Source organism: Melanerpes formicivorus, unplaced genomic scaffold (genome assembly GCF_026170545.1).
Source record: "Melanerpes formicivorus ecotype bairdi unplaced genomic scaffold, bMelFor1.0.p_v2 SCAF_66, whole genome shotgun sequence".
Lineage (NCBI taxonomy): Eukaryota > Metazoa > Chordata > Aves > Piciformes > Picidae > Melanerpes > Melanerpes formicivorus.
This window is the reverse complement of record NW_027142418.1, coordinates 3,552,791-3,576,396: the sequence shown is the minus strand read 5'-3', so window position 1 is coordinate 3,576,396 and position 23,606 is coordinate 3,552,791. Positions and strand designations below refer to the sequence as shown.

Genomic DNA, 23,606 nt, shown 5'->3' with positions numbered 1-23,606 from the left:
CTGGAATAACATTTCAGTTGTTAGCCTTAGTGACCTTGGAACATATGCAGCACTTGACATTAGAATAGACTAGACTAGACTAGACCAGACCAGACCAGACCAGATTGGAAGAGACCTTCGAGATCATCTTGTCCAACCCATCTAATCAACTGAGCCATGGCACCAAGCATCCCATCAAGACTCTTCCTAAACACCTCCAGTGATGGTGACTCCACCACCTCCCTGGGCAGCACATCCCAATGGGCAATCTCTCTCTCTATGAAGAATTTCTTCCTAACATCCAGGAGGAAAGGCTGAGGGAGCTGGGGTTGCTTAGCCTGGAGATGAGGAGGCTCAGAGGAGACCTTATAGCTCTCTACAACTACCTGAAGGGAGGTTGTAGACAGGTGGGGGTTTGTCTTTTCTCCCAGGCAACCAGCACCAGAACAAGAGGACACAGTCTCAAGCTGCACCAGGGGAGGTTTAGGCTAGATGTTAGGAAGAAGTTCTTCACAGAAAGAGAGATTGGCCATTGGGATGTGCTGCCCAGGGAGGTGGTGGAGTCACCATCACTGGAGGTGTTTAGGAAGAGTCTTGATGGGATGCTTGGTGCCATGGCTCAGTTGATTAGATGGTGTTGGGTGATAGGTTGGACTCGATCTCGAAAGTCTTTTCCAACCTGGTCCATTCCATTCCATTCCATTCCATCCCATTCCATCCCATTCCATCCCATTCCATCCCATTCCATTCCATCCCATCCCATCCCCTTTCCTAAAGGTATGCTTTGAACTGCTCCCCAGCAACAATTAGCAGCCAATTTCATTCCTATGCAGCTGGAGAGATGGCCTTGCTGATCACAAAACACAAGGGAAAAAACCTCAACATGCTCATCAGGAAAGATATTTTATTTCCATTTTTTTACCTTGCAATCATTTTTATCATTGACACCCTCAGAGAGAAAATATTCTCTTAAGTGATTTCTATAAAGAAAAACACCCAAAATGAGGAAATTATCATAGTATCATTCAGGGTTGGAAGGAACCACAAGGATCAGCTAGATCCAACCCCCCTGCCATGGGCAGGGACACCCCACACTAGATCAGGCTGGCCAGAGCCTCATCCAGCCTGGGCTTAAACACCTCACCTGGAGCAGTGCAAACAAAGGATTCTATTTACAAGAGATGCTCCAAATCTATCATGTCACACAGGAACACTGCCAGGCATGTCCAGTCTTTATTGACATGATCAATGCAACATCTTCTCTGGAAGTCCAATTGTCTCCACCTCAGCTAATTTAATTAAGGGAGAAAGAGCTTTATCTTTGTGGACAGGATTTTCACGCAAATAATGATGACCATCAAAGAGTGGAACAATAGGTACTGTTGTTCATAACATCCCCAGCTTTAAAACCCTTGGATGGGATCTTCTGCCAAACACCACACATTTCATGCATCTGCACAAGCAAGTCCTGAAGGTCAGTGGTAAGTGTGACTTCTTCCAACTAGGACACTTCTGACAACACTCAGCCATGGGTTGGGCAGTTGTCAGCTCAGCCTACTGAGAGGAACATCTCCTTTTTATGAAAGGATCCAATACCTGACAACTTTCTCATTTCAAACACTCTTACTCCCAGGGACAGTCCATGTGATTGGATTCACAATGTCATACCTGAGAAAAAGAAAGTACTTTTCATGAAGAAGAGTGTGACCAGAAGGTTAGGGGAAGTTCTCCTACTCCTCTGCCCAAGGGAGGACATGCCTGGAGTCCTGGGTGCAGTAATGAGCTTCTCAGTTCAAGAGAAACAGGGAACCACTGGAGAGAGTGCAGGGGAGACTACAAAGATGCTGAGGGGCCTGGAGCATCTCTGTGAGGAGGAAAGGTTGAGAGCCTTGGGGCTGTTGAGCTTGGAGAAGAGCAGTCTGAGAAGGGAATCTGAGCAATGCTTAGCAAGAGCTAAAGGGTTGAGGGCAAGAGTATGGGGCCAGACTCTTTTCTCTGGTGCCCAGAGACAGGACAAGGGGCAATGGGGACAAACTGGAACCCATGAAGTTCCATCTGAGCAGGAGGAGAAAAATCTTTGTTGTGAGGCTGCTGGAGCCCTGAGCCCTGGAGCAGGCTGCCCAGAGAGTTTGTGGAGTCTCCTCCTTTGGAGAGATTCCAAACCTACCTGGGCATTGTGATCCTGGACAACCTGCTCTGGGTGACCCTGCTTTAGCAGGGAGGTTGCATTGGATGATCTCCAGAAGTCCCTCCAATCTCCATCATTCGTGTCCAGAAAAGGGCAACAAAGTTGGTGAGGGGCTTGGAGTACAAGCCCTGTGAGGAGAGGCTGAGGGAGCTGGGGTTGCTTAGCCTGGAGAGGAGGAGACTCAGGGGACACCTTATTGCTGTCTACAACTACCTGAAGGGAGGTTGTAGACAGGCAGAGGTTGGTCTCTTCTCCCAGGCAGCCAGTACCAGAACAAGAGGACACAGTCTCAGACTGTGCCAGGGGAGGTTTAGGTTGGATGTTAGGAAGAAGTTCGACACAGAGAGAGAGATTGCCCATTGGAATGTGCTGCCTGGGGAGGTGGCGGAGTCACCATCATTGGAGGTGTTCAGGAGGAGACTTGATGGGGTGCTTGGTGCCATGGGTTAGTTGTTTAGGTGGGTTGGATTGGTTGATGGGTTGGATGCGATGATCTTGAAGGTCTCTTCCAACCTGGTTTACTCTATGTATATTCTATGTATGTATTCTGGATCCTTTTGTACCCTGCAGAAGGACCCAGTAAGCATCCTCCAAGGAATTCCACAGATGAACTTGTAGGTGCAGAAATAATCTGTTGTGAGTTTCAGGTCTTCTCCAAACACCATGGACTCCCCAAGTCTCTGACAGAACTAACACTGGGACAGTGAATATTTTGAAAGAGCTTGAGGGTATTTTGGAAAACAAATACAGAGGGAAGGAGTGGCTTTGGTTCTGAATTCATATGTACAATCAATGCACTTTACACAGGATTTCTGAAAATCCAACCTGTACTGTACAGGAAAATTCATTTCAGTATTTACAGAGTATAATTACTTTGCCCCCTGACCATCAAAGCTTCCCTCACTAACAAAAGTTCCTGGTTTTGCAGTAAAATTGGGCCTGTCAATTATTACAACTGACTTCAATGCACTTTGATCTTCTCAAGCAGGCAAAGCAACATCTGCAAAACATTTGGAGAAACAGCGCCATTTATTTACCCACAGACAGTCTGTCAAGACTCAAGATGTCTTCCTTAACCATCCCCTGGTCATTTTATATAACTTCTTCATACTGTAAGTGACAGATTTCTTTGCCCCTAAAAAGAGAAAAAGACACAAAACCCAGAGAACATCAATATTCAGGAAGGCTGAGGGGAAAAAGTTCTTCCTACCTTAAGTGAAGTGCTTTCCTGGAGGAGTGACAGCCTCCTCCCTCAGGCAGACATGCAAATAACCTCCTTGTCACATTCCTAGCAGGAACCAATGGCACAACCCCCTGCTTTTTATAGTATCAAAGCATGCCAAATAAACCAGGTCCACCCTGAAGGTCACACAGTGCTGCATGCAAGCACAATGTGCAGACAATGACCAAGGCACAGACAATGACCAAGGCATAGACAATGACCAAGGCATAGACAGTGACCAAGGCATAGACAGTGACCAAGGCATAGACAATGGAGACATTCATGATAAAGTCTCCAGCAGCACATAGGGAAACTTGTCATTTCATAGGATCATAGAGTCAATGAGGTTGGAAAAGACCTCAAAGATCAGCAAGTCCAACCTGTCACCCAACACCTCACAACTACTAAACCATGGCACCAAGTGCCACGTCCAATCCCCTCTTGAACACCTCCAGGGATGGGGACTCTACCACCACCCTGGGCAGCACATCCCAATGGCTAACAACTCTCTCTGGGAAGAACTTTCTCCTCACCTCAAGTTTAAATTTCCCCTGGCACAGTTTGAGACTGTGTCCTCTTGTTCTGGTGCTGGTTGCCTGGGAGAAGAGACCAACCCCCTCCTGGCTACAACCTCCCTTCAGGTAGCTGTAGAGAGCAATAAGGTCATCCCTGAGCCTCCTCTTCTCCAGGCTAAAATTTACATCCTTATATGCTATATGTAGGAAGGTTTTTAAACTACCTGTGCCTGAGATGGTGCAGCACCCTGTCAAGCTGAGACTTAGAACTGCCCAATGTAGGGAATGCAGTGCTTCCCTTGGGAGATGATTACAATGCCCAAGCTCTGGTGAGACCCCACCTGCAGTACTGCATCCAGTTCTGGAGCCCCTATTACAAGGGGGATATGGAGGTGCTGGAAGGTGTCCAGAGAAGTGCCAAAAGGATGAGCAGAGGGCTGGAGCACCTCTCCTATGAGGACAGACTGAAGGAGTTGGGGCTGTTCAGTCTGGAGAAGAGAAGGCTCCAAGGTGACCTAATTGTCGCCTTCCAGTATCTGAAGGGGGCCTACAGGAAGGCTGGGGAGGGACTGCTCAGGATCTCAGGTAGTGATAGGACTAGGGGGAATGGAATGAAGCTGGAGGTGGGGAGATTCAGGCTGGAGGTGAGGAGGAAGTTCTTCCCCATGAGAATGGTGAAGCCCTGGTATGGGTTGTCCAGGGAGGTGGTCGAGGCCCCGTCCCTGGAGGTGTTTAAGTCCAGGCTGAATGAGACTCTGGCCAGCCTGATCTAGTGTGGGGTGTCCCTGCCCATGGCAGGGGGGTTGGAACTAGATGATCCTTGTGGTCCTTTCCAAACCTGACTGATACTATGATGGCAAAGAGCTGTGACTTGGCAACACTGCCAACACCAGTAGCATCCTGTGGACACCAGTGTGGATACACTGGCACAGGGACATTGTCTGGACCAATTCTGCTTCAGAGTAACCTGCCAGTCACTTGCCTACAGCAAACCTCATCAGAAACCACACCAGCTGTCACACTGCAGCTATGACACCATCCTGCAGCAGTAATGAACTCTGCCACTTGAGCATTCCATGACACTAGCCCCAAGTGAAGGAAGGCAGCTGTCCATTGTCACAGAGGTACAGAAGGCTTTTGCAGCAGTCATGGCCTGCAGGTCTTTACATGTTTTGGATATAAAGAGACTGAGGATGACTCCCACAGCATCTGTAAAGTGCACCCCTAGAGCTGAACACTTTCTGAAGTTCTACCCATGATGAGCCTTCTCTTACAGAGCCAGAGTGAAAAAAAGGACACAGCCCTTTGCTGGGTTGAGTCATCTTAGCATTTTGAATCCTCAAATCTTAAGCCTTGGCATTTCAGCAGGGTGCTGAGATCCCAGCCAGTGAAGATACTTATTTTTGATCCCTGCAGCTTTTCTTCATTAAAACCCCACCCCAAACCAAAAAGCCCCAAAACACAAAGTGCCTTTTCAGATTACACCACAGTCTAATGCCAGCCTTTACAAAACCAAACCCAAAGAGGCCAGTTCTTAATGCTGCACAGAAAGCTTTGACACTTGCATGCAGAGAATAAGCAGCAGGATAGGTTCACTTCATTACAATCTGTCTTATGTGTATTTCACAGCCCACCTAAAAGCACATAGAAACAACTGAGATAAAAGTCAGAGAGTATGATATAGAAGGACACAAAGAAACATGACTGGAACAAACAACTGAGACCCTGGTTTAGCCATTCACTGCATTGGGCTTTTTTTTCCTTCTTCTTCCCCTGGAGGAGACACAAACAAAAACCAGAGCAGGCTAATATTTGACTGTGAAAAGACATTAGAAAGTGCTTGGGAAGTGGGATCCCAGCTCTGGGATCCCCAGTTCGAGAGGTGGAACTATTTGAGGGAGTGCAGCAGAGGCTACAAAGATGCTGGGGGGGGGTCTGGAGCATCTCTGTAAAGAGGAAAGGCTAAGTGAGAGGCCTGGGGCTGTTGAGCCTGCAGAAGAGCAGCCTGAGAGGGGATCTGATCAATGCTCAGCAAGAGCTAGAGGGTTGGCATTTCAAGAGGATCAGGCTGGGCTCTTCTCAGTGATGGCCAGTCACAATGTGCACAAACCAGAACCCAGGAGTTTCCATCTGAACGTGAGGAGAAACCTCTTTGCTGTGAGGGTGCTGGAGCCCCAGGGCAAGCTGCCCAGAGAGGCTGTGGAGTCTCTTTCCCTTGAAAGATTCCAAACCTACCTGGGCATTTTGATCCTGTGCAACCTACTCTAGTTCCCCTGCTTTAGCAGCAGGGTTGGACTAGATGAAGTCCCCTCCAACCCCCACCACACTGGAAGGCTATGTAAACAAATGAAGATACAACACTTGAAGTGTAAGACACATTCAGTGTCAGAGGTCTAGAGTCACAAGAAGACACAAGTTGGATGTGTATGCAGCAACAAGACAAAGTGCATGCTCTGTTTCTGAAGGAATGTGATGGAGAGTACAAAGCCTATCAGAACACCAGACAGTTGTCTATCACCAGTGTGGTCAGTTGAACTTCCCCCCCCCCAGCATTAACTTTGCCAGACCACCTCAGTGAGAAGCAAATGAAGCTGTATTTACAAGCAAAATCTACACTCCACAAAGGAGTACAATGAATGGGTACAAAATATATAGGAGTTACAATATTGTACAGATATTCACAACTAATAAACAGCACAAGGACCCCCCCTGGCCAAGGACCAGGGGAAGCTACTAGCTTCTCCCTGCCTCTCCCCTTACCCCCTGTACAAAATCAGAGACTCATAGAATCAATAAGGTTGGAAAAGACCTCAAAGATCATCAAGTCCAACCTGTCACCCATGACCATTAAACCATGGCACCAAGTGCCATGTCCAGTCCTTTTTGAACACCTCCAGACTCCACCACCTCCCTGGGCAGCACATTCCAGTGGCAAATAACTTGTCTGTGAAGAACTTTCTCCTCACCTCAAGCTTAAACTTCCCCTGGTGCAGCTTGAGACTGTGTCCTCCTGTTCTGGTGCTGGTTGCCTGGGAGAAGAGACCAACCCCCACCTGGCTACAACCTCCCTTCAGGGAGTTGTAGAGAGCAATAAGGTCACCCCTGAGCCTCCTCTTCTCCAGGCTGAACAACCCCAGCTCCCTCAGCCTCTCCTCACAGGGCTGTGCTCAAGGCCTCTCCCCAGCCTTGTTGCCTTTCTCTGGACACCTTCAAGTGTTCTCAATGTCCTTCTAAACTGAGGGGCCCTGAACTGGATACAGGACTCAAGGTGTGGCCTAACTAGTGCTGAGAACAGGGCAGAATGACTTCCCTGCTCCTGCTGGCCACACTATTCCTGATGCAGGCCAGGATGCCCTTGGCCTTCTTGGCCACCTGGGCACACTGCTGGCTCATGTTCAGCCATCTGTCAGTGAGCACCCCCAGGTCCTTTTCTGTCTGGCTGAAAGGGACAAGAGAAAAGAGCAGAGGAGTTAGCCAGGACAGCCAAAGCAGGCAGATTATCTCTCCTGAGCGAAGCAAAACAGCCAGAGATCAGAAGGGAAGAGAAAAGGGAAGAATTGTTATGGCTCAGCTCCTCTTATTCCATTTTATTATGAATTTGTTTTGAATAATCTTTTGTTTTCCTTTTCACACCCAACAGTGAGTTGCTTGTATTTTTCTACTCTTCTGCTCAACATCTGTAGCTACATTTGAGAGGCACAGCCTAAAAGCACCACACACCAGTTGTGCACTTCTTTGTGTCTGTGATCACCATCTGAATAAACTCAGCTTTACCTTTTGCAAGGGACCCTCCATGCATATATTCCAGCTTACAAACCATGTGCCCCCCATATGTGAGCTCAAAACTTTTCTGCACTGAAGAGGGTTCTGTTAAAAGCAAGCACACTAATGAATTCAGGATGGGCTCTTCTTTGCAGCATCTCAAATGACAAGTAAATAATCATGTAAATTCTGAAGCACCTCACACATCTGCATTGAAATAGCACACAGAGTGCAACAACTCCAGTTGCTGAGCAAGGCCAGGCTGAGCTCAGGCAGAGCACATAAATAAAAAATGCTCCCAACCTCCAAAGTTCAAGCTGTGTAACTGCACAGCTTGGAGAATCACCATCCCATCTCCCCAGTACTACAGCTCCAGGACACAGAGCTGCAATGAGTGCCAGAATCGATGCTGTTCTGCCATGCCAGTGAAGCCAGCACACTTCTGGAGGTGCAAGAGAGCCACACAACCACCACAGCCCCACTGGACTGCGTCCTTCTGGCACAGCAGCCTGCAAGTCAACTTGTCTAACCACTTGCCAACCCACCCTGCCTCCTGCAGCAGCTCAGCATACAGCAATTTTTCTCCTTCACATTTTCCCCCTGCAGGGAGCACTCCATGGAACTCCACCCACCAGAGCTTTATGCAGCAAGATGCTGACATTTCTGCCCCAGCACATCATGCTGCACAGCAAAATACAGGTTTATACATACAGCTGGTTGCTTCAAGCAGCCCTCAGGGTGATGAGTCACATCTGTAGTAAAAGTTAATGGCTGTAATTATGGCTCAGTCTCAGAATCTGAAGCAGTTGGACCACATGAAACTGTCTTTCTGTTTCAGCTAGGAATCTGACTTGGTGGTTCCACCTCCTCTCCACTCTATGATACAGAACAAAGAGCTAATGCACATGGAATCAAGACCACAAAACTTCAGTGTAAACATAAGCTGGATCTGGTTTTACTTAAGGCCCCATGTTCAGTTTTTTTGGAAGTGTCAGTGTTGTAAGACAGTGATTTGGCTACAAGAGAAGTCCCCCAGAGCTTCCCAGTAGATATGCCTGGCTGCACTATCCTTGATGGCCTTTTGAAAAGAGAAACTAATGCAGGCACTGCTGAAGGGCTGTCAGGTGGAGGCAAATAGCTACCTGGTGTTTGTGCATCATGCACAGAGACACCAACTTGTCACATCTGTTTACAGTGAAGTGCTGGAAACCTGCTCAGGCAGCAGATGGAGCCAGCAGTTACCATAAATCCACAGAGTCTTATATTAAAGCTGCTCCTTAGAGTCAAAAAAAGAAATGTCTTGAAGATCACCTCCCTGGAATGGGTTGTCTGGGGAGGTGGTCAAGGCCCCATCCCTGGAGGTGTTTAAGCCCAGGCTGGCTGAGGCTCTGGCCAGGCTGATCTAGTGTGGGGTGTCCCTGCCCATGGCAGGGGGGTTGGAACTAGATGATCCTTGTGGTCCCTTCCAACCCTGAATGATACTGTGATACTATGCTACTATGATCTAGTATAGTAATATCCCAATTCTAAGGAAACAGATGTTATTCAGAGCAGCTACAAGCACTTCTGGTAACTCAAAGGTACCTCAACAACTGCTTCAGCTGAGGATTTAATTCACAGTTTACCTCTTTATAGGCAACTGGCAAGGCTTGCAGTGCTCCTCCAGTAAGATACAAAGAAGAAACCAAAGCTAAATAACTATCAGCATCCCCTTCAGAGGAGCTAAATGCAAGGGCTTCAGAGTTAGTTCCCAAAGACCAGTCAGACACTGCCTATGTGGGAAAATAAATCAAGTGATGGTGCCATCTCTAATGGGAACCAGAGAGGCAACCTCACCACAGAGTCACAGCAACACACAGGCACATTTGCAGAAGCTAAATAGGGCATTTAACAACAAACAAAAACAGAGAGCTGGAGCTCAACTCCAAAACCACACTGGCAGGGGAAGATGAAGAAAAAGCCTCTTCAATAGGTCAAAATTCTCCATTTCCCTTGTGCTCCTTGCCAGCAGTGCTAATACACATCATGCCATCTCTGCAGCAACTAGTCCTGATTCAGCACTGAGCTCAGAGACAGACTGAACAAGGGACAGCAAGGCTACAGAGCAGAGCAGGCGTTCTGCTGCTTCTCATTGCTGTCCAGATAAAATAACCAGCCAAGGAAAAATTCTGTGGCCCCCATGAAAAGCATGAGGGCCAGGTAGTGAGAACTAATCCTTCTGTAAGCAGACCTGGGACAAAAGTACAGTTACCAGGAGTGGCAAGAAACAAATAGAGTGCAGCAGAGCCACTGATTTAACAAGTGTCTCATAACTGTCTTATTTTAGCTACTACTCTTAATGCAAACACTGCAGGACAGAGTCATAAAACTTTTCCAAAGTTTCTACTCAAAAGTGTCAAAATAGGTCTTGGAGGAACAGAACATTAGACAAGACTTGGTTAAAGAGTGAAGACAGAAGTACAGCATCCTCAGGGATTAAACTGAAGAGCTCAGTGCCTTCCTGCAATACACATTGCTTGCACAAGTCAAGACAAGACCTTCAATGTAGCAGCCACAAAGTCCTGGCTGTGTGCAATACAAATATGAGCTGTGAGACCCCCAGAAATGGCCATGCAAGGTGAGCAGCATCAACACCTTCCCCTGTGGTGACCAACTTGTTAAATGAAGAAGCCATGATTCTTTTTTCCTAGGAGGGTGCCAGAGCCCTGGAGCAGGCTGCCCGGAGAGGTTGTGAAGTGTCCCTCTCTGGAGAGATTCCAAACTCCCCCTGGGCACTGTGATCCTGGGCAACTTGCTCTGTGTGACCCTGCTTCAGCAGGGCAGTTGGGCTAGATGATCTCCAGATGCCTCTTCCAACCCCACCATTCTGTGATCATCCCGTCCAACTGCCCTGCTGAAGCAGGGGCACCCACAGCAGGTAGCCCAGGATCACACACAGGCAGGTTTGGAATCTCTCCTGAGAAGGAGACTCCACAACTTCTGTGGGCAGCCTGCTCCAGGTCTCCAGCACCCTCACACTAAAGTTTTTCCTCATCACATTCAGACAGAACCTTCTGGGCTCCAGTTTGTGCCCATTGCCCCTTGTCCTGTCACTGGGCACCACTGACAAGAGTCTGGCCCCATCCTCTGGCCCCCATCCTTTAGCTCTTGCTAGGCATTGCTTGGATCTCCTCTCAGGCTGCTCTTCTCCTTGCTCAACAGGATCACAATGTCCAGGTAGGTTTGGAATCTCTCCAAAGAAGGAGACTCCACAAGCTCTCTGGGCAGCCTGCTCCAGGGCTCAGGGCTCCAGCAGCCTCACAACAAAGAATTTTCTCCTCCTGCTCAGATGAAACTTCCTGGGTTCCAGTTTGTCCCCATTGCCCCTTGTCCTGTCTCTGGGCACCAGAGAAAAGAGTCTGGCCCCATGCCCTCAACCCTTTAGCTCTTGCTGAGCATTGCTCAGATCCCCTCTGGGGCTGCTCTTCTCCAGGCTCAACAGCCCCAAGGCTCTCAGCCTTCCCTCCTCACAGAGAAGCTCCAGTCCTTAGACAAGCTCCTGAGGTTCCTTCCAAGCCCTATCATTCTATGATTCTACTACCTAGCTTCTCAAGACATGGAAATCCATCCTTCCTGAATTGCAGGGAAGGTCTCTGAAGATCACTCAACCATCACATCTGGAAAACACCAACCTCACATCCTGGTCAGCTAAATTTCATTTCTTCTTTAAGGTGCACTCCAAGGTAGGGCATGGTTACAGAAAACACTATTGCTGTGCTCCTGTCCATCTTCAGGAAATGAAGCTGGGGGGCTCTGGCAAAGCTCATGCACAGGCTTTGGTGAGCAACCCCAAAAGATCAGTCCTGCCTTCTGTTGCTAATGGCTTTGGCCAGATTGTGGCAGAAGTGCCTAAGTACAGTTCCAATAAAACAGCCTTGGGGATGCTAAAAAAATCAGGTGTCACAAGCCTCCTTGCCCAGATTTGGCTTGTGTCTGGGGCAAGGGATCATAAATGCCTTGTTCCACTTGGCCCAGACTACAAAAAGGTGTCTGTTCAGCAGTAAAAGCACTACAGAATACATGGGTTTAGATAGGTGCTACTCTGTGTTTTAATAGACGACAGCTAGGGTTTGTTTTAAAGGGGGGGGGGAAGCCACTATATATAAACCAAAAAGCAGTTAATACAAGGGACAGAAAAGGCATTTCACAGATACCTAATTTTAGGTGGACCAAACAGAAACACAGCAAAAATTACAAGCCCCACCAAAAGATGCAATTGGATCCCCCTCAGGTTCCAGTAAGTGATTCACTGCATGACACAAGAGGAGCCAACCACTCCCAGAGGTGATTTTCTGTCCATCAGAAGAGACAGAAAGGGAGCAGAAATAATCTGACACTGCTTAGCTGGTTTTACTGCTACTCTTGCAGTCACTCACACAGCTTTGGTCAGGTAAGCTGCTGCCTTTCACAAGGCCCAAATTCAACACAATAATGCTCTCTCACACCTCTCCTCCAATTCTTTTGCTCTGTGTGGATTCAGGAACAGGTAAGTTACAAGTTAACATTTCCAGAGAAGGCACATTACAATACAAGAAGTCTTGCCTACCAGCAGGTAATCTAGACAGCAAGCTCTAGATGAAAAATGTCACCTATTTATTTACAATAAACCCTTATAGATATTTTAGAATAAACCAAACCAGGTTGGAAAAGACCTTCAAGATCATCGTGTCTAACCCATCAACCAATCCAGCCCACCTAAACAACTAACCCATGGCACCAAGCACCCCATCAAGTCTTCTCCTGAACACCTCCAGCGATGGTGACTCCACCACCTCCTAGGGCAGCCCATTCCAATGGGCAATCACTCTCTCTGTATAGCACTTCTTCGTAACATCCAACCTGAACCTCCCCTGGCGCAGCCTGAGACTGTGTCCTCTTGTTCTGGTACTGGCTGCCTGGGAGAAGAGAGCAACATCCACCTGTCTACAACCTCCCTTCAGGTAGTTGTAGACAGCAATAAGGTCACCCCTGAGCCTCCGCCTCTCCAGGCTGAGCAACCCCAGCTCCCTCAGCCTCTCCTCATAGGGCTGTGTTCCAAACCCCTCACCAACTTTGTTGCTCTTCTCTGGACTCGTTCCAGCAAGTCAACCTCCTTCCTAAACTGAGGGTCCCAGAACTGGACACAGGACTCGAGGTGTGGCCTAACCAGTGCAGTATACAGGGGCAGAATCACCTCCCTGCTCCTGCTGGCCACACTGTTCCTGATGCAGGCCAGGATTCTATTGGCCCTCTTGGCTGCCTGGGCACACTGCAGGCTCATGTTCAGCCTACCATCGACCAGCACCCCCAGGTCCTTCTCTGCCTGGCCGCTCTCCAGCCACTCTGACCCCAGCCTGTAGCTCTGCATGGGGTTGCTGTGGCCAATGTGCAGAACCCACCACTTGGATGTGTTCAATCTCATGCCCTTGGATTCTGCCCATCTGTCCAGCCTGTCCAGGTCCCTCTACAGAGCCTCTCTACCCTCCAGCAGATCAACTCCTGGTGGGAGTTGGTGGGAAGCTTTATTTTAGGATCCAATACCTTCAATATGCCTACCCCATACCAAACGAAATTGTGCTTTTCTCAGCTGGAGTTACGTCCTTAGTCTCCTCCAACTGCTAAAGCAAGCCAGGCAACAGCTTTGTCACATTTCTTCCAGTTAGTAGAACCAGATTATTAACAGCAGCATATAAAAAGTCCACCAGTTCCTGCTTATTTTACTCAGAAGACCACTAATGGCCCTCAACCCTGCAACCTGTGTTCCTTTACAGGGAGGGAGGAAGTATAACATGGAGCCACCAACTTTAATACTAAAAGGAAAGGGGCTAGCAGCTGTAGAAGTCTGGATGAGGACTGCTCAGTAGGAAGCTACACAGCTGCTTTTAAACCCAGTAATGGCCTCATCTGTATAGAGCTGCTTTTGTGGGAGACTTAGGAATAGGTAGGAATGAGTGCAGAAAACCATCTGAGCAATCTTATGGAAGAAGCAAGGAGGTTAAGACTACCTCCTGACCAGAGTTTTAAGTAAATGAAGGCTTATGCCTTAAGCCTTTCTTTTAAATCAAGCTGCAGCCCTACCAGCTTTTTCAAATGTAAACATTGGGTCATCTTAGACACATCAGATTTACTCCAGAACTCAGAAATCAGGAGGAAGCTCCAGCCATGTAACTGGCAGCAGCTTTCATTCCACTGGGCAGATTGTGACAGCTGGAAAGCATCCCAGGGTCTCCCACATTTCCACACAAGTCCTTTTTTTCCACTTCTACACCTTCTCTCACATTGACTTTGCAATGCTCAACTCTTTCTCCATTAATCTTGAAATGTGAGGGTTGCAGCAATATGCAGTGCTCCACAAGTGCAGCTGGTGTGTTCAACACACCCCTGGCTTCTGAGCCTGACAAAAATCACAGTATCACAGCATAACTAATGTTGGAAGAGACCTCGAGGACCGAGTCCAACCTATCACCATAGACCTCATGACTAGACCATGGCACCAAGTGCCACGTCCAATCTCCTCTTGAACACCTCCAGGGATGGTGACTCCACCACCTCCCTGGGCAGCACATCCCAATGACGAATGACTCGCTCGGTGAAGAACTTTCTCCTCACCTCCAGTCTAAACCTCCCCTGGTGCAGCTTGAGACTGTGTCCTCTTGTTCTGGTGCTGGTTGCCTGGGAGAAGAGACCAACCCCTTCCTGGCTACAACCACCCTTCAGGTAGTTGCAGAGGGCAATGAGGTCACCCCTGAGCCTCCTCTTCTCTGGGCTAAACAATCCCAGCTCCCTCAGCCTCTCCTCACAGGGCTGTGCTCAAGGCCTCCCCCCAGCCTTGTTGCCCTTCTCTGGACACCTTCAAGTGTTTCGATGTCCTTCTTAAACTGAGGGGCCCAGAACTGGACACAGGACTCAAGGTGTGGCCTAACCAATGCAGAGTACAGGGCACAATGACTTCCCTGCTCCTGCTGGCCACACTATTCTTAATGCAGGCCAGGATGCCACTGGCCTTCTTGGCCACCTGGGCACACTGCTGGATCCTATCAAAGTTCTCTTCCTCAAAACTCATCTCCCCCTTTATTTTATGCTGGAATAACCTTACACTCTGCATCAACTACCTGAAGGGAGGTTGTAGACAGGTGGATGGTGGTCTCTTCTCCCAGGCAGCCAGTACCAGAACAAGAGGACACAGTCTCAGGCTGCACCAGGGGAGGTTTAGGTTGGATGTTAGGAAGAAGTTCTATACAGAGAGAGTGATTGCCCATTGGAATGGGCTGCCTGGGGAGGTGGTGGAGTCGCTGTCATTGGAGGTGTTCAGGAGGAGACTTGCTGGGGTGCTTGGTGCCATGGGTTAGCTGTTTGGGTGGGTTGGATTGGTTGATGGGTTGGACACGATCTTGAAGGTCTCTTCCAACCTGGTTTGGTTTATTCTAAATAAAGGTTTATTCTAAAAAATAAAGGTTTACTGGTGGACTTGGCAGTGTTAGGTTAACAGTTGGATGCAATGATCTTGGAGGTTGTTTCCCCAACTTTAATGATTCCTTGAGTCTAACACACCACTATTATGCACTGCTCGTTTAGGGCTTCACTCCCATGTAGAAAGCAGAGTGCATGATAAAGTCACTTTTTCCATTTTTTAATACAAAAGGAGCAGAACTAGTGCACATCAGCCAACTCTGGCCCACACAAAGCATGAAACTGAAGTCAAAGGTTGGGGTTGGGTTTTTTTTTGCTCTTTTTGGGTTGCTGCTGGGTTTTGTTTGTTTGAAGGAGTCACACGGACTCCAACTCCTTTGGGCATTTTATAGTTTCTCAACAGTTCCACAAAGCCCCTGCTTCAAATACTACTTTTACTTTCCAGGGACACCCAAAAAGTTCATTCTTTAAACAAGTCAGCCTTGGGAGCCTGCAATTTTCACTTTATGGAAGCAGAAGGCTGATGCTGATAGAAATCACAGACGTTCTTACCAGCTGTGAGGATGGTTTTAGCACTCTGCACTATACTGGAAGATCTCACAATCCTTGAAATGCCTGCAGACAGAGAAGCACACAGATGTTACCCATCTCCACAGCTTTGTGGGAATTCTTTTATCCTCAAACATACACACACACACACAGAGAAAAAAAGTGAAATACTTTTCAAGTAATAAAATCAAGCCTGAAAGTAAAGCATTCACTTCAGCTGAGAAAATGTGAGCCTGTTCTGCTTTGTCATACTAAATGAAAACATTCTCTAAGCTATTTTATTTTATATACAGGGGGGTGGGTGGGAAAACCTCCATCAAAACAAACAAATCAATATTTAAACAGATAAAAACCAGTAGGAATTGATCAAATTATGTGATTTGCTGTTCCCATTATTTCTCTCCTAAGATGATTAGTTACAAAGGCTTCAGAGCTGTTTGATCTAGCTGCTGGTATATTAAGTTTCTAGAGCAGAACAAATCATAATCATTGTTGGCTCCAGTATGAAATTGGGGTTTTGCATGTCTCTGATCCAGTGGAGATGTTGACACTGTGCAGTGTTTGTCTGGCTTCTTTAAGTTACCAGCTTTGAGGGACAAGGCTCACTTACCCCTTTGCACTGGTGCCATGCTCAGTTCTCATGGCCCAGTGGTTCTTAGGTAACTAACAGAATAGTACAGAAGACACAAAGCCGCCTCTTCAGAAGCACTGAGTGTTATCTGCTCTAACACACAGACAGATCAGCTGGCTGAGAGGTGCAGAACAAGACTACTGTGTTGCTATTAAATACTTTAAAATGTAGAAATGCAGCAGTCCCAGAGCTGGCCTTCAAAACTTGAAATTCAACAAAGGTAACTGTAGAGTCCAGCCCCTGGGGAGGAACAATCCCCTCCACCTATACACTTGAGGGGTGTCCTGTTGGAAAGCAGCACTGCAGAGAAAGACCTGGAAGTGCTGGGGAACAAGTGCCCTAGAAGCCAGCAATGTGTCCTCCTGGACAGGAAGACCAGTGGTCTCCTGGGGTGCATGAATAAGAGTTATCCTCCCCCTCTACTCTGCCCTATGGAGGACACATCTGGAGTACTGGGTCCAGTTCTGGGCTCCCCAGTTTAGGAGAGACAGGGAACTACTGGAGATGCTACTACAAAGATGCTGAGGGGGCCTAAAGCATCTCTGTGAGGAGGAAAGACTGAAAGCCCTGGGGCTGTTGAGGCTGGAGAAGAGCAGCCTGAGAGGGGACTTTTATCAGTATCTTAAGTGTTAGGGGAAAGGGCTTGCAGTGTTACCAAATGGCTTGTCCTGACCTTTACCTTCATTCCTGTATTAGGAAAAAAAATCTTCTGGCCACAGAAGTGAAAAGGGGGATTTTGATTTGTTCTCCTAGGAGCATGAACTGGTTGGCTTGAGAAGATTGGCTCTGTCCAGTGTTTTGATACTGAACTGCTGCAGCACTGTGCACAGCCCAGAGACACAGCCGTGCCTGCCAACACCCCACACCAAGATAACCACAAGGACATTCAGCTCATGGGAGACAACTCAGAGCTCTAAACCTACCTGCAGCTCACAACACTGCTGCCCTTGCTCCCAGGTTCAGCTGTTACCACACTACTGTTGCAGCCCAGCCACAGAAGCATAGAAGCTGCCACAGACTGAGGTGAATGAGCCTGGACACGCTGATGGCCGTGTTCAGGTCTGTCAATGCAGACCTGCAGCTCTCAGGAGCTCTACTTCCCCAAACACAAACCAGTGTGAGGGCTCCCTCCAGAGTTGGCTACTGCCTAGAGGCTCTCAGGAGCCTAGTGAGCATTTGCTGTGCTCAAAGAACTTGCAAAATTGGAACTAAGCAAGATGTGTCCAGTTCTCTAAAAATGTTAAGGACTCTTCAGTACTGAAGGCTTTCATTTGTCAGCAGTATGAGCATAAAAAACAATAATCATCCAAGTCAGAAGAAGAAAACATTAATGCCTGCAGCACCAGCTTTAACCTGCTTGTACCCAGCTTCAGAGAAGCTGTGACAATGAGAAGTGTCCAAATCATCTTCCTCAAAACCTGAGGTCTCTGCCAGAGAGCTCCCCTACCTGGACTAACTACAATGACTGAGAAGGGTCATGTCAGCAAGGCAGAGAACTGACACAGCACTGCAGTGTCTGACCGGCAGGATATAGAGCAGAACACTTACACCAGCCAGTGAAACCATGAGGATTTAAGTATCCCAACTAGAGGTAGATGGTTTAAGTAGACCACACTAGTTCCTAAAGAATACTTCTTTCAGGACCCAAACCAAAACATATCTTTCTGAAAGAAGGTTGCAGCAAGGCAGGGGTTGGTCTCTTCTCCCAAGCAGCAAGTAGTAGGACAAGAGGAAACAGCCCCAGGTTGCACCAGGGAGGTTCAGGTTGGATAGTTGGAACAATTGTTATCCCAGAAGGGTTGTCAAGCCCTGGAATAGACTGCCTAGGGCAGTGGTGGAATCCCCATCCCTGAAGGGGTTTCAAAGTCATGCAGATGTGGTGCTGAGGGACAGGGTTTAGTGGTGCCTGGCAGTGCAGGGTTAATACCTGGACTTGATCTCAATTTTTTTTCCAGCCAAAACAACTCTCTGATTCTGTGTTTCTGTATCCTGTCAAAATGCAGGGGTTTAAAAGCCATGGAGATGTGGTGCTGAGGGACACAGTTTAGTGCTAACCTGGCAGTGCTGGGTTAATGGTTGGACTTGATAACCTCAAGGGTCTCCTCCAAACTAAATGAGCCTCTCAATCTTTCTCAGTAGGAATGCTATTTGATTGTATTTCAGATAACCTGCTTTCAATCAACACACACAAAACCATACTTTTAGGAATACACCTCATGATTAGTCTCTTCTTTGTCCTCTCTAAATCAGCCTTGTGAATTGTAAGAACATATTCAATAAATCTGTGCAACTATCATGTCTTGAAGGAAATTACAGATCACACTGATCCAGGCCTACCTTGATGCACCACAAATCCACAGTCAGGGTCATGGGCAACTTGCAGTAGAATTTCCTCCACATCTCTGTTTTTCCCAGGAGGGTCTACCAGGGAGGTGATCCTCTGTTGCAGAGTCCTTGGCAAAGCCATTAGCTGTGCAAACTGACCTCCTGGACTTTTATCAATCTGAGTATCATAAAAAAAAACAACAGACAGTAAAAGCACTTAGTGTAAATAAAGGAAGTTCTCTGTTTCAAAGAGGTCAGAGAAGTCTTTTGGCTATCTTTGACCTCTGACCTTGTGAAAGGCATTGACAACGCTGAGGGGAGACTTCCCGGGGGCTGATAACGCTCTACCTCAGCTCTGAAGCTGAACCCAGTGCAAAGATGTTAATTTTTATCTAAGGGAAAACTAACCTACACACAAGATCTTGCTGCCCCTGCAGGCAACTTTTCACTGAAACTGCAGCACTTCTGCTCCATCCAGTTTCCTCTGGAAACATAAGTACACTGCAATGAAAAAACAAAACTTCCCAGAGGAGCACTTAGCTCGGTTTCTTCTGCCTGAACATAATCAAACTGCACACACAGGCACTGCAAGTTGAGTTTGGAAAAATAAACCCCAACATTTTCTCTGCTTTAAACTCAAACCACATCTGGTTTGTATAATGGGAAGGAAGCCTTCATTCCCCATTTTCCAGTGTAAATCAGCAATCCGATGACCCTGGTTTGAGCACAAGGAGACCAAACGTGCAGCCCTGCGCACGTTCACGCAGCATGCAAGCACAAATGGGGAACAATCCAGCGTGGGGCAGAGCTCTCCCAAACTGGAGGAAAATATGAAGAGCTCAATTCCTCCCACACTATTTTTCAGACAGCTCATGGAGATATCAGACAGCAGCCTGGCTGCCCTGTACACTCCCTTCAGTCAATGGGGAGAAAATGATATCCAGATGAACCGCCCACTGACTGCAGAGGGAGATGACAAGGAGCAGGCTCTTCACACGATGTGGGAGGAATCCAGGCCTGAACCAGAACTGTCAGAAGTGGTGTCTGCCTTCAGCTGGCTCTGAGAAATCTTTTAAGAAAGACTCTTCTCTGTAATTCCAAATAATTGTAATTGCAGATGGGGTTCCTACTCTGCATTAAACAGCAATTCCAAGGGCAATTGTCCTTTTCAGTCTGGGGAACAACTGCCAGTGGCTAGACCAAGGTGGGAGGACTTAAAATACTAAAGCACTTTCCTCAGAATCAACAATAAAATCAACAGAATTACAGAATTATGGACAGTTTTAGTACCCACTCAACAGCATGCCACCAGGATTTGTTTAATGGTAACACAACAGAGAATACTTTTCTAACTAGCCATTTTCTTGAAGAAAGCATTACTGATTCCTTTCAAAATCCATCTAAGTACTTTCTCCACTCAAGTGATCAGAAGCACATTGATAAGGAAACAGCTGCAGCATAATAGAGATGAGCCCACGCTGCACTCCAAAGTGTTGCAGCAAAATTGTTTACTGCACTCAAGCTTGCTTATAGCTGTACTTCAGCTCCTAACAAAGGAGCTGTTTGTGAGAGAATCACCACAGTAACTTGAGGATCAGGAGGCACCCATGCTATTTGTGTCTTCATCTTGACATGTGTATCACACTTCAATATTCAAACCTACCACAAGAAGAAAAATTACTGTTGGAGCTCTGACTGTGGGGACATCTCCTCCCTAACTGCAATTACACAGGTAGACCTTAGGCCAGAAAGATGGAATCCAAGATAGTGGTCATTCTGGATACCTGTTTCCTAAATACTACTTACAGCAATGGGTATTTAAAGCCAGGATTTCATTTGGGTTTAATCAACTGATCTTCAAAATTGGTACTCCAGGGGTTGTTGTGAGAGTACTAGGGGTTGTTGTGAGATGCAGTTTGTGATGGCAGAAAGTTGCACCTCTAAGTTATGACCTGATGTGCCTAACACAAACCACGTGTTCATGCAGCACTTCCTAGACTCCTCTTTCCACACAGCGGTCACCAGAGCACACATTCTGAAACCACCTCCTCCTGTTCCTTGCTAGGGCCCCTGCTCTGTGCCCCTCACTCAGTGAAAATGAACAGTAACTGCTGCATATGCAGAGAACTGGTATTTCAGGCAAGTCTTCTGGTTGCAGAACCAACTCAACAACACAAACATCACAAATAGCAAGTACAGCGACTTCAACCACTCTCCTCAGCATATGGCATGATTCTTGCCTTCTGTCAGCCTGATCAAGCACTTCCACTTCTCTTAAAAATGGTTTGAAGAATGTTTTTATGAGAAGAGGCTGGCAGACCTGGAGCTCTTTAGACTGGCAAAGAGAAGACTGAGAAGGGATCTTCTCAATGCTGACCAAACAGGCTGGTTTCCTTTCAGTGGTGGCCAGTGATAGGACAAGGGGCAGCAGGTACAAAGTAGAACACAGGAGGGTTCACTTCAACATGGGAAAAAAACTTCTTTCCTGTGAGGGTCACAGAGCACTGGAGCAGGCTGCCTGGAGAGGTTGTAGAGTCTCCTTCTATGGAGACTTTCCAAACACAACTGGACTTGCTCCGGTGCAACCTGATCTAGGTGTTCCTGTGTCAGCAGGGAGGTTGGACTAGATGATCTCCAGAGATCCCTTCTAATCCCTACCATCCTGTGATTCTATGAATCCTCACCTCCAGCCTTCCCAGGTGGTGCTTATAGACCACTTGAGGGCAGTCCTGCAATATGCTACTGTAGAGCTTCTGAAAATGGGGGATGTTAGGTTTCACGATGTTCTGCACTTTCGATCTGTCTTCTCCTACCACCATTCGGAAATCACCTGGGCAAGAGAAGGGAAGAGAAGAGAAGCAGTGCATTCAGCAGGGAAAAAATGAAAATCAGAGGAGAACATAACAGAAACCAACACAGTACAAAGCTGTCATCTAAACCTTCATCCTCCAGTTCCACCAATGCCTAAAGGTTCACCTTCTACTAGTCAAAAGATACCATTCAAATACCCTCAAGCACAGAAAGTAAAATTCAGGGCTGTTACATGGCCTCTGACATGCTGTCATGGCATCAACTCATGTTTTTCACTTGCACACCAAAAACATTCCAGCTGTCAAATACAGCCTGGAAAGCACCAGTAACTCAGTTCTGTGCTTTGCAACCCTACATCAGTTGCAACAGATTACTACACAAGACCCCCCAGCCCCAACACTTTGTACCTAAAACCAAAGAATCCTTCAGTTTTCCAGGGCTCAAAGAATTGTCCTTCAGTACTTTCTTACTGCATTGTCTCTGCACTTCAAGGGCAGGACCTGAAGTACAGCTAATGGCAGTCATGGTAAGATCACAGGATTGCCTTTTCCTCTTAGCCACAGATTTTGCTAGTAGTTTCAAAGCAACTTGTACCAGCACTGTTATGTTACTGACCTTTGCACTCTCTTTCATGATCACAGAATTGTTAGAGTTGGAAGGGACCTCAAAGATCAGCCAGTTCCAACCCCCCTGCCATAGGCAGGGACACTTCACACTAGATCAGGTTGCTCAGAGCCACATCCAGCCTGGCCTTAAAAACATCCAGGGATGGGGTTAACAGACATGATACATGACTGAAAAGTTGCAAAGAGATTTTAAAGCAAAAAGACAGTCAGTCTTTAGTGTGCCTTCATCAGCCTCCAGAAGGTACTGCATTGGGAGCTTCCAGGTAACTAAGCAGGAGCTGGAGGCTCAGTGCAGCACATAACAACAGACAAAAGCCTGCACCAGTTTACCTTCCCATTTTCCACGTTCAGGGGGTAAACACTGCTGCAAGGTGGCAACTCGCTAGCGTGACTTGGGTTGTTTCCATTCATGCCACGCTGCCAAACAAACATGTCCCCAATAAATGGCACCGACTCACACTGGCAAAAAACCCCATCAACAAAATAACAGGATAAACATTTTCCACATTAAAGCAGGAACAACTCTTCTGCAGTCTCCAAGGAGACTGATCAGAGTAACTCATAAAATCAATTTTGTCTACTGGTAAACCCTCTGGAAAGTTGAAGCCTTAACAAAACAGCAGCAGAAGAAAAGATCCACAAATACATCATTTACAGCTTTCTCCTTGAAGGTTCTCCCAACTGGGAGCCTTGCTGCTTTAGTTCTGCTCACACTGCAGAGCCAATTTCAACAGCTCAGTATCACAGTATAACTTAGGTTGGAAAGGACCTCGAGGATCATCGAGTCCAACCTATCAACACAGACCCCATAACTAGACCATGGCAGCAAGTGCCACGTCCAATCCCCTCTTGAATGCCTCCAGGGATGGTGACTCAACCACCTCCCTGGGCAGCACATTCCAATGATGAATGACTCGCTTGGTGAAGAACTTCCTCCTCACCTTGAGTCTAAACCTCCCCTGGCACAGCTTGAGACTGTGTCCTCTTGTTCTGGTGCTGGTTGCCTGGGAGAAGAGACCAACCCCTTCCTGGCTACAACCTCCATTCGGATAGTTGTAGAGGGCAATGAGGTCACCCCTGAGCCTCCTCTTCTCCAGGCTAAACAATCCCACCTCCCTCAGCCTCTCCTCACAGGGCTGTGCTCAAGGCCTCTCCCCAGCCTTGTTGCCCTTCTCTGGACACGTTCAAGTGTTTCAATGTCCTTCTTAAACTGAGGGGCCCAGCTCACACCATGGTAACAGATCTCCCACGTTTTCATTCATTGCAGGGTTTCAAAGGACAGATTACAAGGGTATCTTGGTCACTAGGGCTCACCGGGGATCCAGTGAAAATTCCTGGGCAGATTTCAAGTGGGCAGGCTCACAGCCCTGCAGCAAACACCCCTGAGTGGCAGCCCTCAGCCACCCCACTGTGAGGGCCCCTCTATGCTGTCACTGTCAGAGAACAGCTCAGAAGGAGAAACAGCAGGAAAAGCCGACCAAGCTGACCAGAAGTGCTACCTGAAGAACAGTCACGCTCATCAGCAGAGCCAAGCTGCAGCTTAGGCTGGACTCGATGATCCTCGAGGTCA

General features: G+C 47.5%; 1 protein-coding gene across 2 annotated transcripts in view; it reads right to left on the bottom strand.

Annotated features, from left to right (window-relative positions):
* Positions 1-866: 866 nt before the first annotated feature.
* Positions 867-23,606, bottom strand: part of TAMM41 (TAM41 mitochondrial translocator assembly and maintenance homolog) — a 30,955-nt gene continuing 8,215 nt past the window's right edge. For both annotated transcript variants that reach the window (XM_068162677.1, XM_068162678.1), the window contains exons 5-8: positions 21,284-21,429; positions 18,612-18,777; positions 15,647-15,709; positions 867-3,302 (exon numbers count right to left, since the gene is read on the bottom strand). In XM_068162677.1, coding sequence (XP_068018778.1) covers positions 3,226-3,302; positions 15,647-15,709; positions 18,612-18,777; positions 21,284-21,429 — 452 coding nt within the window. In that variant the 3' untranslated portion in view covers positions 867-3,225. The remainder of the gene's footprint in view (positions 3,303-15,646; positions 15,710-18,611; positions 18,778-21,283; positions 21,430-23,606) is intronic.